The sequence below is a fragment of the Phaethon aethereus genome, assembly GCF_964289735.1.
Source record: "Phaethon aethereus genome assembly, chromosome: 5".
Classification (NCBI taxonomy): domain Eukaryota; kingdom Metazoa; phylum Chordata; class Aves; order Phaethontiformes; family Phaethontidae; genus Phaethon; species Phaethon aethereus.
Genome location: NC_138579.1, coordinates 65,360,532 through 65,376,034, shown reverse-complemented (window position 1 = coordinate 65,376,034; position 15,503 = coordinate 65,360,532). Strand labels below are relative to the sequence as shown.

Sequence of the window (15,503 nt, the reverse complement as noted above, 5' to 3'; positions counted from 1 at the left end):
TTGCAGAGAACACCAGCAAGCTGGCCATGAGCCGCTGTGTGCCCTTGGCAGCAAAGGTGGCCAGCAGTCTCCTGGTCCGCATTAGGATAAACGTTGGCAGCAAGTTGTGGGAGGTGATTCTGCCCCTCTGCTCAGCCCTGCTGAGACACAACTCAAGTGCCAGGTCCAGTTTAGGGCTCCCCAGTCCAATACAGAGATGGGCAAATAAGAGCGAGTCCAGTGAAGGGCCACAAAGGTGATTAAGTGACTGGAGCATCTGATAGACAAGGAGGAGCAGAGAGAACTGGGATTGTCTAGCCTGGAGAAGAGAAGGCTCAGCGGTGATCTTACCAATCCTTATGCCTGAGAGAGAGGAGTTAAAAAAAAAAAGAACCAGACTCTTCTCAGTAGCATCCAGCAACTGGACAAGCGGCAATGGGCACAAAGGGAAATACAGGAAGCTCCATTTAAACATAAGAATGGACCTTTGTAGCGTGAGAGAGATCAAAACACTAGAACAGGTTGCCCAGAGATCTTCTGGAGTCTCCATCCTTGGAGAAGCTTAAAAAGTCAGCTTGTCACGGTCCTGAGCAACCTGCTCTAGCTAACCCTCATGTGAGCAGAGGGATTAGACTAGATGATCTGCAGGAGTCCCTCCAACCTCAATCATTCTATGATTCTATGAAAAGGACAGGGTCTTTTGTAGCCCAGGCATTGGATCAACTAAGTCACAAAGCAAACTATAAAATGTAAATGGAATATATTTTCTCTTTAAGTTATTGCATACAGTGTTAATTTTGCTGCCTGCGTTTTGCCGATCTCATTTTTTCAAATCTCGACTCCATTTCTTCCAGGACCTTTGGTGTGTATCGCACAACTAATTTAACCTTTCCTTGAGCTGCCTTCAGCAGTTCTACTGCTTTTTCATGGTGTTCGCCTTCGACGCTCTGCAAAGAATAAACCATTAAGTATAGTATTAGTAAAGACACACACTGAAAACAGATTTTTGTTTTCTTTTTTTTGTACAACGTCTATAAAACCAAGTATTGAAGTATTCTAGTTTGAAGACTGCACAAAGACAATGTCACCCAAGTTTGGGATTTACTCTTCAGCAAATCAGTAAGAGGTGATGATAAATATCCTAATTGGTATTAACAAAAGAGTAGTACAAAACTTTTGGTTACGTTTATGCCGAGCAATTAAATTCTGTATTTACATACAGTAAGTGAAATAAGAATAACGTTAGGCAATTATGAAATTACACTCAAAAATCTACAACTTCAGGAGGACGCTTATTTAAAATTCAAGATTGTATTTCTTCTTTCAGCATGCATTTTAAATTCAGTAGTCACTCTCAACTTGCCTAATAAGTTGCCACAGACAACTGCAAGATAGCTGCCGCCTTGGTATTATTATCCCATGTCACGACAAGGCAAAACAGTGCACACTGGGCACCTGCAATAAAGCAGCTAACATGCAGCGTGTTGCTTATCTTAGTGCTCCACATGTCTCTTGGTAAATGCAAAGTATTCAAGTCAACTGCCTCTAAACTGATTAAGGACAACCTAACCCAACTCAGTAAGAAGAGAATAAGAATACTTTCCTAAAACAACTCTCAGAATTTATTAGGGCTATATTAGATTCATCTGATTACAAATTTTAAGCAATAGTTCTCAACAACTGCATCCAAATATACATTCTTGGACAGCATACATTTTATCAGCAAAACTTATTTCTCCCAAACTTATTAAACACAATGATGGGACTACCCCAAGCCTACCTCCCACTGGTGCTATTAGAAGCTAGAAGGCAGGTGATGTACCTGTTGATTGGAGGGTTTCCCCGTTACTATAAAGTTACTTACGGAAAGAAAGACAACAGTTAAAAAAACCCAAGTTATTTCTCTTCTATCAGACTTAGACAACACACACATTTGAATGTTTTCATTTTTGTTATTCAAGTGGATGTGTAGACTGTTCTGTTTAAAACTGGTAATAAAAGGTTTGTAAAGTTCTATGTTTAATTATATCAAAACACCTAAAATTCTGGAGTACACTCGAAATCTCCCAGCTGAATAAACTTGTTTTAAGGCACATTCACTGCAGTCTTGGCAGTGGCAATTTAAAAAGAAATTATTAAATTAAAAATTACTTATGAGAAAATACCTGTCATACATATTAAGATGACAGGATTCCATCTGTAAAGATCAGAAGAGGATTCTTCTGGGACACGTTAGCATTCTCGACAGTATTTTATGCACTCACTCACGGTATTCTTACAATGGCGAAATATACATGTGCATGCATGCACACACACGCAGTCATTGTTAGCTGCACCAACTATCTGACGATCAGGTTCAGTTTGAGGTGGAGCGGTGGTTTTGTTTTCTTTAAAAGGGTCTGTGGATGAGGAAGGCCTCATCTGAAGACAGTTCTACACTTGTCCCTCAATGCTTCAAAATAACAGGAAGGCTAGGCCAAGGACAGTTGCATCGCTACGGCCGTGATTTCTCTTACGTCTCCTGAAAAGGACAGTTTGACTCCCAGGTAACAGTCAGGAGCCAAGTCAGTCAGAGATCTGTGCTAGCAGGGACTTCCCAGAGTACAGACACTCAATAAGTCTATTCAGTTGAAGTGCACAGGATTTAGTTTGACCCCCAGTCTCAAAATAAAATTGGGTTTGCAGATGTAATGACGAAAACATTAATTTTAAGCTAGCATACAGCTTCTCTGTAAATAAAAGCAAGGGTTTGAGAAATATTTACATGCATTTGACTCGCAGCTGCCTGAAGCCAAAGCCTGTATATAGCCTCCTCCTTCCAGTTACCCTGTGTTTTGCTTTTTGTGTTGTAACCCTCCAGAAGAGGATACTTATTAAAAATAAATATCCACAACAGCACTTTAGACATATACTCCTTAAAATATGCTAGAAAGCCTGTTTTTGAAGCTCAGTACACTTAAGTGGAAGGAAAAAAAAAAAAAAAAATCACACAACTGACTATAACACCACCTTGTAGTTTCATCTTATTACAGCTTTCATTATGCAGTAGAATTTTCATTGGGATAATGAGAATCTGGTCAGTTTAATGCAACATAGCGTAATTTACTACTTACCTTAGAAGGTGCAGAGAACTATATCAATTAAAATCTGCATCATGAAACTTGGATGAAAGAGGAAGCCATGACGGCAGTTACTATTTCACAAAACAATACTTTGACTAACTTTATACAACTCCTCAGAATCTGAAATACTGACATAAAAAGTACAGTTCCCAGTTGAAATAGATAACCAAAGCATAATCCTAGAACTCTCAACGCACACAATTCTACAGAATCTTAAGAAAGCTCTGCCATGTGTATTCTCTATATGCCCCCAAGTGGAATCAAGTAGTTACTGCTACATAAAGTGAAAACCAATTCCTACCACTCCGTTTACAGAAAGCAGCTGGTCTCCACGTTTCAGGCCTCCATGTCTATCAGCTATACCGCCAGGGATAATTCGAGAGATATAGATTGGAGAGTTTTGTTCTTTGCCTCCCATAATGTTGAATCCAAGACCTTCCTCGGTTTTGGGTAATTCAACCACTCTGGGATGGGAATGACCTTCGCTAGCAGCAAACGCAGCTACAGTGGCCTGTAAGAAACAAGATTTTTCTATTTAGAAGAAATTAAATATAGACCCCTTAGCTAGACACAGTGAGCGGCTAAAGAAGTATTTTTATCTCAAAGTACTTAAATATTAAGACCAATTAGATTAATTCCCTAGATACCAACACTAGCATGAAAAATTCAGAACTCCAAGAATAAAATTAAAACAGAAGAAACTTAAAAATAACAAGTCTTTTGTTGCACCTTTTAATAACCTGTTAAGCTTATCCATTTTATCAGACATCTAGATAATATCCTTCTGAATTTTAAATAATCTTCTGCTTCTAAAGTTACAAACTACTGTATTTCACACAAGTTATAGTTTAGCTTTTACCTTTGCTGTTGCATTAGCTCTAACTTCTGGGCTACTGCTGATATCCACAGTTTCATATACATGTTCATACACCTTTAGAGACAAAACAATTTAAGTATGGGGAAAACAGGTATTTTTCTGCTTAGATAATATAACACAATGTCAGGTACAACTTAAAAATGTGTAAATTAGGAAGTACACACCTCTAATAAGTTACTCTCTGATTCACTACAAGGTGTCAAATGACAATCTACTATACTATGAAGAAACAACTCCCTCAGCATCTTCATTGCTCAATTAATCTGTGCATATCTAGGTCTCAACTTAAATCTTCCCTCCTTCCACAGCATTCAGACTTTAGCATTCATTTAGAAATGCTTGTGGCTAGTCTAACACACCTGACTGGAGACATGGATGGCTACCTTCTCTTGTTTGATTCAAGCTGGAACTGTTCAATAAGGATGCATGCAAAAATCACTTAAGGACAGCTCTTTAAAGCTCTCCCAACAACCCAGCCCTCCCCGCAAAATCCCATAAGTTCCTTCAACTGATGCAACTAACTGAACATCTTAAGAAAAAAAAAAAGTATCGACAGCATAGAGGCAGTAAGAATACTAATGCTAAGGAGGTGCTTACACTGACAGCTAACCCACACCCCCACACCTACCTGCCATACATTTCGACTTGCTAAGCAACACACACACTGTACTCCATAGTACGAAAACATTATGATGACACCTGTGTCTACAAACTGATCTTTTACATCATTCCATGAGTTATCATCAGTGGTAGCACCAACAGCAATAGCAAGGCATACTCAACCACCTAAAAATCTCCAAAAGAGTATCTGGAATGAAGATGAGGTGGTGGAAGGCTCCACCTCAAGGTAATGTACAAGGTGATGTGGATTTGGCTTCAAAGAAACAGAGGCAATTCATACTTTGTCCATTCTTACATTCCAAGACGATACCAGCCTGCTACCTGCCAGTAAGAACAGACTCTCAAAACAACCTCTTTAAAAAGTTATTTGCTCCTGAGCCATTATTTAATATACCTATACTATCCCAAATTATCTTCTTTTGAGCTTTTAAAAATAGGTCTTGTTCTAATAAGCTCTGTAAGTCAAATTCAGCTTTTAGAAAGTACAAAATCAGGTTATTGTACTGAACAAAAAAAAGAAAAACATACCGTTTTTTAACTCAAGGTTTATGTCAAGTTACTTACCTCCCTTACAGCATTACAGAATTCACTTTGAAGGACCCTTTGCAAAGCCTGTAGCTTTTGTGGTGGCACTTCTCCACTTCTCTGTAATTTTTCCAGCAACTCAATTGCTCTGCAGATGTCTACAGAAAAATAAAGCACTAGTAATGAGGAATGCCTGAGGAAATTCAAGGGGGAGGGGGTGGATGTTTGTTGGGTTTGGGGTTTTGGGTTTTTTTTAGTTTTAAATTAAGTTAATGGCACAGTCTGTGTGTGTGCGTGCACTTGTATGCACCTTAAAACTACGTATTAGTTTCACTTCCCACATAAAACTATCAATCCACAAAATGTTACAATAAACCATCATATTTTCCCCACTATTTTTAAGTCAACCACAGCAACGCAACCCGGTAACATATCTGGAGGCATCACTGCCAGATGTAGATTTTAAATACAATCTGATTTTCCCTTGAAGTTTAAATCAGGCTGAAATATTTCATTGATATATACATTATCAACATTTCATAGGCGTAACTCACAATTTATCTACTGCACAGATAACATTTTGTTAAAACCCACTACAATATTGTCAAATATACTAACATCCCTTTTATGTTAAAAAAAATAGTTCAACAAGAGTACACTTGATGCTTTTCCTACAACAGGGCTGAGAAATATCTGGCCTATTTTTTTTTTTTCCAAAGTGCTCAGAAAAACACCCAAACTCCTTTTGATATTCTCAGTTGAGAGAGAGTATCTCAGTAGTCTAGAATTCTCAACCCCAAACCTCTGTTCCAGTTCCTAGAAATTTGTTCCTAAGAATTCACATCATCCATATTCTCAAACGCAGACGGTGCTTTGTGAAACTGAACTCCCTGTGAAGTATTGGATTCTAGACCAGTATGAGTCAAGACAGGCATCAAACGTGACATTAAATGCTATGTGACATGCTCCTGCCAGCTCCACAAGAGTAGAATACGTTAATGTCCCTCACTTGTATTTCCAAAGTGTTACATTAGTGATGATTCTGAATCACGCAAGTCCTTGAACAGAAGTAGAACAGTCTCTCAGAAAAGCGGATAGAAAGGATCACCTTCATTATCACAAAGGCAAAGCAGGAGTGATTAATCTACTATACAAATAAGGCACAGATTATTTTAGAAAATGATGAAGTCTGGGACACTGCTATATTCCAAACACATTACTTCCTTTTTTCAGTAATTAACCTTTAGGCAATCATTTTTCATCTGAATGTGTGTCTACTCAATGGCATTACGTCAGCACAGAAGACGTGCAAGAGCCATGAACTTCTCCTGAAGTCCAAGCATAAGAAGAGAGAATTTATGTAACACGATGAAAAAACAGTGGGGTGTATGTTCTGAAATTACCGTCAAGTGCGCTGGCAAGAGACAACCCACAGCTATGTTCTATCCACTTTCACAAATTATCAGTCAGACACATCTTACCAACTACTACACTGAGATCAGGTGTGCAACCAATTAAACCAGGTACAACTTAACTTCACAGACTGGTGATCCACTAGCACACTTAAAGCTGTGTCTGTATCACAAACTGGAAACAAACCCTTCATGAAAGAACATCCAAGTGTTACCAGCACAGCCACAGGACACAAATTATTTCAGATGAGAGCTAAGGTTTCTATGTGCCCTGAGAACATGGCATTTTTTGGCAAGCATTTTCACACTTTACAAGCATCAGGTATCTAAAGCAAAGAAATATTAAAACCTAAACTCTAGCTGTTACTAAGCCCAAGTCTCCAGAGAACTCATTTCTCACAGACATGCATATTTGCTATTTGTACAACAATTATGAAATTAAAAAAATGCCTCTAAAGCTTTTAATTTCCTAACACATTTTGTATTTTATTTAACATACAAAATATTTGATGAAATTAAAGAGATTCTGGATGTGATTGTTTATTAATCTTTCAATCTTTCTGATGCAAAATCACCAACATTCTTGGTGATCTTTGTGTTCAGCAATAGCAGTACAAATTACTGTAACTTCATGAAGTCTCACACCTAACAGCTTTAAGTAGAATGATCAACAAATCGCAATAGCAGCACTTCCAACCCTGGAATGCTCCACATATTAATGAAAAATGTCTAGTAAGTAAATTGCAACACAGCTACCATTTAAACACTCGAAGATGTCTGCAGGCAAATGACTATTTCATGCACACAAAGAGTACAGTTCTACGCAGTCGTTCTCAAGTCCGTGGCCCATGAACCATGTTCAGCTGCAAGGTGCATGAACTTGTTATCTAACAGTTTGATTAGGATACTGCAAGAAATTTTAAAGGGTGACAGCAATCTACTGATCCAAAGAGTAGCTGGAGAAATCAAGACTCCAGAACTTCATTTGCTAATACCTCCTCTTTTTTGACCTCCATGTTTCATCACTAAACTAGACATATTTCCTACCTGGATCTCCTAAGGGCCAAAATGTTTAGCTACACAGCGTGTTATACCCTATGGTAAAATTGGCTAGTTTCAGATAAAGTGTAGACTAAGAGCACAGAATCAGCTTGTCAAAAAGTGACTGGGATTCATCTAAAAGGAATCCAGTTTAATAGAACTAAAGCAGAAGATGCACTTCAATAAAAAAAAAAAACTTTCAGATCAAAGGACCAAACTGCAGCTTAAAAACCCAAAGTAGACAAACACAGCATGAAAGTTGGGTCCTCAGCACTCTACAGATCCCCTTTTATTCACACTGCTCCTCTTGCTCAGGTAGATACAGGCAATGGACCCCATTACCAGGACACTTTTCCCCCAAATGTTGTTTTGTTTTTGACAGGAGCCCACTATACCAGTCTGAAAGTGAAATGAGCATAACTTTCTCATACTGAACTGCATTAGGCACTATTAGTCAAAAGCTGAAGATTCAATCTCTCCCAGAACACTGCTCTGGAAAGGAACTAGTTTGGCTGGGAACAGGTGGCAAAAGACACCTTCTTACAACTGTGCCCAGAGAAGAAAAAGATTGTTGACTGCTCTGCTGATGTAGTTTGCTTCCTCCTGAACTACTGCTCGGGGTATCATCAGCTGAAAGCTGTCGTCCTTGCAATATTAACACTATAGTTCGGCCAACTGTTCAGAACCAGAGACTGAAATGAACACTACGTAATTGCTCGCTTGATGGATTTTAACAAGGAATGATGCAGAAATAACTCCAGAGGTAGGTGATTAAAAAACCTTAAAACTAGTTTTAAATGGGAATCCAGGCATAATTAAAAACATTATTTTCTTTTAACCTTTTACTCCTTTGAATCAGTTACTTGTTCTTCACAAATCATTTTTTGTGATCATGGGATACTAGATTGAAGTTCTGAAAACATGACACATTTGAACTAAAAGAATGTGGGGGGAAAAAAGCCAGCAAGATGCCACCACTCCAAGCATATGTGTGAACAAAGCACAGAAAGAGGAAAAATGCAGCATTCTCATAGATACTTCTGATTAACCACCTCCGCTGCTTATGTTCAAACAGTGGATTCTTAAGGTGTACATAGAATTACCACACATCACCACCAAACCGTAAGAATAACTTTGATGTTACATGTTTTTTTCATCCCTGCACTCCAGTGAATTTGGGTGGTGGCGTTTGCAATACAGCTTAGAGGAGAGAATTTTCAATTGCCCTGATGGTAAGAGTATGGTAATCATTTTAAGTCAGTTAATTTTCTACGCTACTCTCTCTTTTCTTATGCTATATGCCAACAATATTAGTGATGTCGACTTTCAAGCTCATGATGATTCATCATCACCGTCTGCAGTCAACCCTATACAATTAACAGAGGTTATTTATTTTTGTAAATAAAGCTCTTGTTTTGGTAGGTCCATTATACTGTGCTCCCTTTTTCTTCTTTTCTTAAAAAGACCAATATGCCAGAAGACTAAATAGCTCCTTTGTTCCACTGATCCCTAAGTAACTCTGCAGATTTGTTTGTTTTCATGGACAGAGCATAGTGGCAGGGTAATGAAGTGGAGGAGGATGCTGCCTGAGGTTTAACTCAGCGGAGCTACCAAGAGCAGCTAATCCACTGCCAAAGCAGCTGCCCTAATTAACAAGCTTTGGAGTAGGGAGGGTAGATGAGCTGCTGAGCAGGAAACAAAGTTCTTACGTAAGTCACTATTTACAGGCCTTCTCTCACACATTGCAAGTGCTTCACTTGTGAAATGGGAAGGAGGGTCAGGCAAACAGGAAAACTGAATTCTGTGGTAGGTCACATGTGATAGTACCAAACAAAATAAAGTGGGTATATACAGCATGCTATACATCTACAAAAACAGCATCTAGCACTGTGACCCAAGGTGGTGGTCCCAATGGGAATGGCAATAGGAAGAGTCCATCCAAACACCTATACTCCACTTAATCGCTTTCCTTTTCAAGAACAGGATCTCCACTCTCAGTATTCTCTTTCCATCCCTATTTTCCTAAATACACACTAATAAACCAATCCTATATCTTGTTATACAAGCATGTGTTCACAGAGCTACTGTGGACCTCACGCAGGTCTGCAGAACCACAATGATAAAAGAAACAAACACACTACAGAAAAAACTACAACTAGGTTTTGTATTTTATCAGTTTCCCTACTAATTCGAGTTACACACTGCACAGCATTAACAATACAGATTAAGACTATAAACTGGAAAATCACCTTGAAAGCTTAAATGTCAGAGCGTTATAGAGCTGAGCAGAACCATGAAAAAGTGCAGAGGGACTCCTGCATGTGTCAGCTGTCTTTTATAAAAACAAGTAAATTATTATTGCTAAGACACCGCCTAACAGATTGAACTTAAAGCTAAGAATTCAACTTTGTTCAAGAGTAAGTTTTCCCCGGATAGAAACAGAAACAAGGAGTTCGCAGGTGGAGTTGAGAGCTGGCAGAAACGTTGACACTGGCGAAGGCACTGCAGAACATCTACAGAAGGTCTAGGGCGACTGCACCCATGGAAACCCAACCACAAACTGAAAGGTGAGAAAAATCTTCGGGAGCTGCATAAAGAGAGGCCGAAGAAGCAAGTCCCACCAACACGCTAAAAGGACCAGGAGCCAAGGAAAAGATTTTCAAAGCAGCTACCGCATGGCTGCTCTCCGGCTGTCTCCGCGAGGGAGGCCCCTCTCAGTGCCCTGCGGCGAGCCGGAGAGGGCAGAACCGCCACGGCTGCTCACTCTCGCCTCCTCCGCGGCCGCAGCACGGCGGTGCGCCGCCCCCTGAGGCCTCAGGCCGGGAAGGGGGACGGGGACCAACGGACGGTCCCAGGGGCTCGGGTCAGACCCCCGGCAATACGCCCTAGGGCCGGGCCCGGGCAGCGCGTGGACCAGCAGCTCCACCGCCCCAGCTCGCCCACGGCAGAAAACGGTCAGGAGCGCCCATCCCGCAGCCGACGCTGCGCTCACCTCGCTCCAGCCGCACCGGCTCGCCTAGCGCCGCCATCTTCTCCTCGGTGCGGCCCGCACGGGAAGTGACGCAGCGCTGCCGGAAGGGCCGCGGGGGGGCAGGGGGCGGGCTGGTGCCGGCGGGAGGCGGTGTGGTGGCCTTAGGGGGAGGGAGGGGGCTTAATCACTGGTCACAGCTTGTGAGTGGTGTGGGAGCCATTGCAGGATCTGCCTCGGGTGTGCAAGGGCGTATGGACAGCGCAGACCAGCTTGGGTTCCTGCAGCTGCCGGTCTGCCCGTTAATGTAATGGGACATGGTTCCTCTTAACTGCGTTTCCCAGGCGCCAGCCAAAATTATGGCAGGTTCACTAGAAAATGCCCTCTCCTTCTTCCCCCCCGCCCCCAACGTTACTGAGGCCGCTTCACAGGCTAAAAACACCACACAGGGAATGCATATCTTTCTGTGGACCGCGAGTGCCTTTGGAGACAATATATATATAAATAATGTTCTGCCTGTGGGAAATGTGAAACGTGCTTTACATTTCTTGTTTGGCATCAATTTAATCTCTGTGTAGGGCTAATGCATTGCATTTACCTTCTGTATGAAATTGGTGGAAGTACAAATACGACATACTCTCTGAGGCATTTTTTGGAAAAGAGTAGGAGACTACTTCAGGACATGCATTTATATATTCTTAATTTATTCTCTATTTATGAACTTGTCATGTTCCGCTTTGATTTTTTTCTGCATTTTGTGTTTTTTGCTTTGAAGGATAGTTCTCAAGAGGTCTCAAAAGTGTCTGCTAATGTGACAGTGATGTACTCCCTCCTTTCTGTGATTCATTTTAATGCCAGTTCCTCTCAGTTTGAAGGATGCTGTGTGCGTGTTTCAATGAAAAGGTCATATGAATGGAATTCTGCAGGTGAACAAAATTAAACCCTCACAGCCTAGTTTCTAGTGAGAAAAAGTGTTTTAGCAGCTGGAACTGTAGAATGTTTCTGGAATAAAATCCAGATGTTTCTATCACAGTGGTGCAGGAACTACCATCCTCTTACAAGTGATTGAAATTATAAAGAGCTTGGTCTGACTTTGGACAGATGAGCTTATGGAGAAAAATGAGTGCTCACCAATATTTCATAAATCTTAAGATTTATCCAAAAGTCCTGTGATGAGAATACATGTTTAAACATACCTTTAAAGTAGCATTATTTTGACTTCAGTAAAGACTAAAGATTCAGAAGTTAAAGCGGTTGCTTTAACTTTCCTGTAGACCCAGTGAACTAGACAATGACATTATGAGAATAAGAAAATCTGAAAAGCATATTTTATGTGGTGCTTCCACTGTCTACTTCATAGCACTGTCCAGCTTAAACCATATCACTCCAGGAATCTGTGCTGATTTATACTGGCAGAAAATAACCCACAAAGTTTAGGTTTCTAATTTGTAATCTGTGAAGAATGTTGATAATGTAATAGTTACTTGGTTTTGTTTGTTATTTGTTTCCAAAAGGGAACTTACTTTCTCTGATTATCTTTTACTTGAGAAAGCTAGGTCTTTTTCCACTGTAAGTTCTGTGGACAGCAGGAAAACTAGTGGGGTTATAATCTTACAAAAGAATGGAAAAGCAGCAGTTGAAGTGACCACTTATTCTGTTTGGTGTTTGCTTTTTTTCTAACACCTGTGGAGCTCAACCAACTGAAAAATGTCTGACAGAAAGAAGACTTTGGTATAAAATTTGACATTGCTGTCCATTTTAATAAAAAAGTGAAGAGTTGACATGTATGCCTTTTCTGTGTCCTCCAGGAGAACCGAAGAATGACAAGGTTGATATTCCAGTGGAAGAAGTAGAATACCAGTGCAGGACCACAATGGAGGGAAGGAAAATAAGGCTACAGATTATATAGAAAAAGAAAAATTATGAATACCCATTTGCTTTTTCCTTTCTGACGTACTGCATTTAAGTGCATTGCTGTATTTTTGCAGGACTGCCAGATTTTTGCAGTGGTGTCTTAATTTACAAAACTAGGCATTGCTATGGGAAAGATATTTTAGTGAATTTTTTGTCCTCAAAAATAGGAAAATATATTTGAATTAAAGAAATAGCAACTGTGTAAGCCAGAAGTCTAATCCTGACCCAAAAGAAGGGGATGAACTGCCAAGTCTATAGCACTCTATATTTTTCTCGAGAAAAAATCAAAGCATACGTGGATACTGACAGATTCAGTATTAACATCACAAACTGTTTATGCCAGCCTAGTCAGGAAATCCCTATCCTGGTCAGTGTTTGGAGGAAAACAGGTCCCAGAAGTGATTCCCAAAGCATGAGGGTTGCTCCCCCTGAACAACTAGGTAAATGTATTTGCACAGTAGTAGCTGAGAAGCGTGAAAGATCTAAGCATTAAACTTCAGTTGATGTATTTTGCTAACTAAAATGAAATTACTAGTTTAGACCCATTTGTCTGTGTCACTCAAGCTTGTGACATTTTTACCAGAGTTACTTTACTTACATCTTCATTGATGAATTAGCCTAGGTGTTACCAGCTGCACTTTAATGCCACATGAAATACTGGTGCTGTGTGCTGTAGTGTATGTCAGTAGGACTTCTGGGAGCAAGCACATCCTGAAGGTTTTTGTGTGTGCAGTGACACTCTAGACTTCTTGTTGATGGATTATCAATAGTCAGGGGATATAGCCTATTGTCTTTATTGGAAAATAGTTGCATTACCAGTCCAAGAGAAAATGGAAATCAGTCTCTAGTGTAAGCTAACTTAAAGCGAAAGGACAGTTTGTTTTAGGTGAGAGGTCTTAGTGTGTAAGAAGTTAATCCGTAACTGAGTAAGAGGATAAGCTTTCTTTATACATTAATTAGTAAGGTCTTAATATTTTTATGATAGTGTCTTAACAGGTAGCCAAACATGGGGCTCTCTTATTCTAGACATTAGACAAAGGTGGAGGGAATGCAAATGTGACAGGATATACTCCATGATTAGCTAGGTAAAATGCAGGAAGGAGAGTGGTTCAAGAAACTTTGTCCACTTCCCTTCAGGCTTCTGCTTGGGTACAAGTTTTGGGCTCAAGCTTCACATCAGAAAGAGACACTCTTTACAGCTGTGCAAGCAGTCATTCTCATGAACCTCGCTCATGTGGAACATGGATTGTGGCTAGCTTTGTCTCTGTACAATTATATCCATGTGTAAACTTATGTCTTAGTTCCATCTGGAAAATTACTTTCCCTGTATATGGACCTATACATGTATATAGGTGTTCTTGTGTTAACAGGACCAGTCCATAGTGGTCTGGTAGCTAGGTAGTATTTTCCTTTGCATCCAGCTGACATGAATTCAGTCCCAAGGAGGGACTGTAGGATTCTTTAGATGCAGTAGAAAACATTGGAACACAGTTTCCTAAAATCTCATAGTCCAAATAACATGTTTAGAAGTGTAACAGTGCTAATTCGTGTATTATTTTGATACACAGATAGTACAAATCACACACCCGCAGCATTTATGTGTCTGTTTTCACATGCATATGGTCAAGAATGATCTCAAAATGCTTTGAATATTATTAGGCAAATGTTAAGCCCAAACTGAAAGGAATTTTACTTAAATAATTACGTAGCTAATTGCAGTAGAAGTTATGTATGTGTCCAGTTGTAAGGGGAAATGTCAATGATGTAACACAGTACACCAATGTGGAGAAAAAAAATGGCTGGAAATGGGTATAAGGACATAATATATGTTTATAAAAATTGCAGTCCACAAAGAACAATGTCTGCTTTGGAAACCCGAAAGGCCAAATTAACCATGATAGGACTTTTATTTATGATTCAAGGCAGAGAAGAGAGTGCAAATTCAATTTTTAGGTTATTAAGACATCCCTTTGCCTCAGGACTACCATGTTGGTAGAATTTTATTGCTTTAATACTGCTGAATTTAATCACTTTAAATCTTTGACAGTTGCATTACTATTTGCAATTTCAGCAATACTTTGATTCATTGGCCTAGTCCAGGTTGAGTTTCACGGTCTGCCACACGCTGTGATTGATTGCTATTGTCCCTGTCAAAGTCCAGGCTTTTACATCTATTGAAGAACTCGGTACCTTTTTGGTCGTGCACATACTAGCAATTTTTTCTGTTCTTCATATGACAGAAGACATTGTTGCTTTGTTATAGAATATGCATTTTGATTAGTCTCTCACACAGTGGTTGATTAGCATGTAGAAAGAGTCCAGTGTTTTGGTATGTGCCACCTAATCTCCATGGCAATTATTTTTTTCACATAAAATTTTACTAAGTGAGTTGTCTCTGAAGTTTTCTAGTTGCTCCTGGTGATTGTGGGAGCATGTAGCGGACATACAGAAAGCCCTACCTGTTACTCAGTTTTTTGGAGGTCTTGTCATTATCATCCTCCTGGCCTTTTCTACAGATGAAAATGCTGTTTACTGATGACAAGGCTGACAGAGGAAGCAAAGGCAAACTGGAAAGTCAGTGATGCATCTAAATGCTAATTACATTTAATATTCAGAAATAATTAAATGTGTCTTTTTTTCCCAGATTAAACTACGGAATCTTTCAAATACTCCTTTTTAATAAAATGTAAAATATCTATGAAAGGCCTCATACAGATGACACAGGCTCACCTTATTGTACGATGTAGGAAGCACGCATTCTGTGGTACAGCTTCACAGGAACCCCCTCACAAGTGTGCTTTGAAGGACAGCAAACTTCTGTTTACAAACCAAAATAGTATTATTATATAGTAATAGTATTATATTAATATATTATAATACAGTAATAGTATTATTATATAGTATAGTATTCTATACAGAACCAAAACCTCCTTTCAAACACTAATTTGACAGAATTTACCACTTCCCATATGCAAGTCATCATAATATAATAATTAAGCTGGCACAGTTCTCACCTACTGCCTCTCACCAAGGCACATTTTCCT

The 15,503-nt window shown here is 39.6% G+C and overlaps 1 protein-coding gene across 1 annotated transcript; it reads right to left on the bottom strand.

Annotated features, from left to right (window-relative positions):
• Positions 1–770: 770 nt before the first annotated feature.
• On the bottom strand, positions 771–10,842 carry LIN7C (lin-7 homolog C, crumbs cell polarity complex component; the record flags this gene model as incomplete). The annotated part of the gene is made up of 5 exons (XM_082000628.1): positions 10,570–10,842; positions 5,164–5,282; positions 3,961–4,032; positions 3,403–3,612; positions 771–926 (listed from the first exon to the last, which is right to left on the bottom strand). The coding sequence occupies exons 1-5, from the start codon at positions 10,604–10,606 to the stop codon at positions 771–773; spliced, it is 594 nt and encodes a 197-aa protein (XP_081856754.1). The 5' UTR covers positions 10,607–10,842.
• Between the last annotated feature and the right edge of the window lie 4,661 nt (positions 10,843–15,503).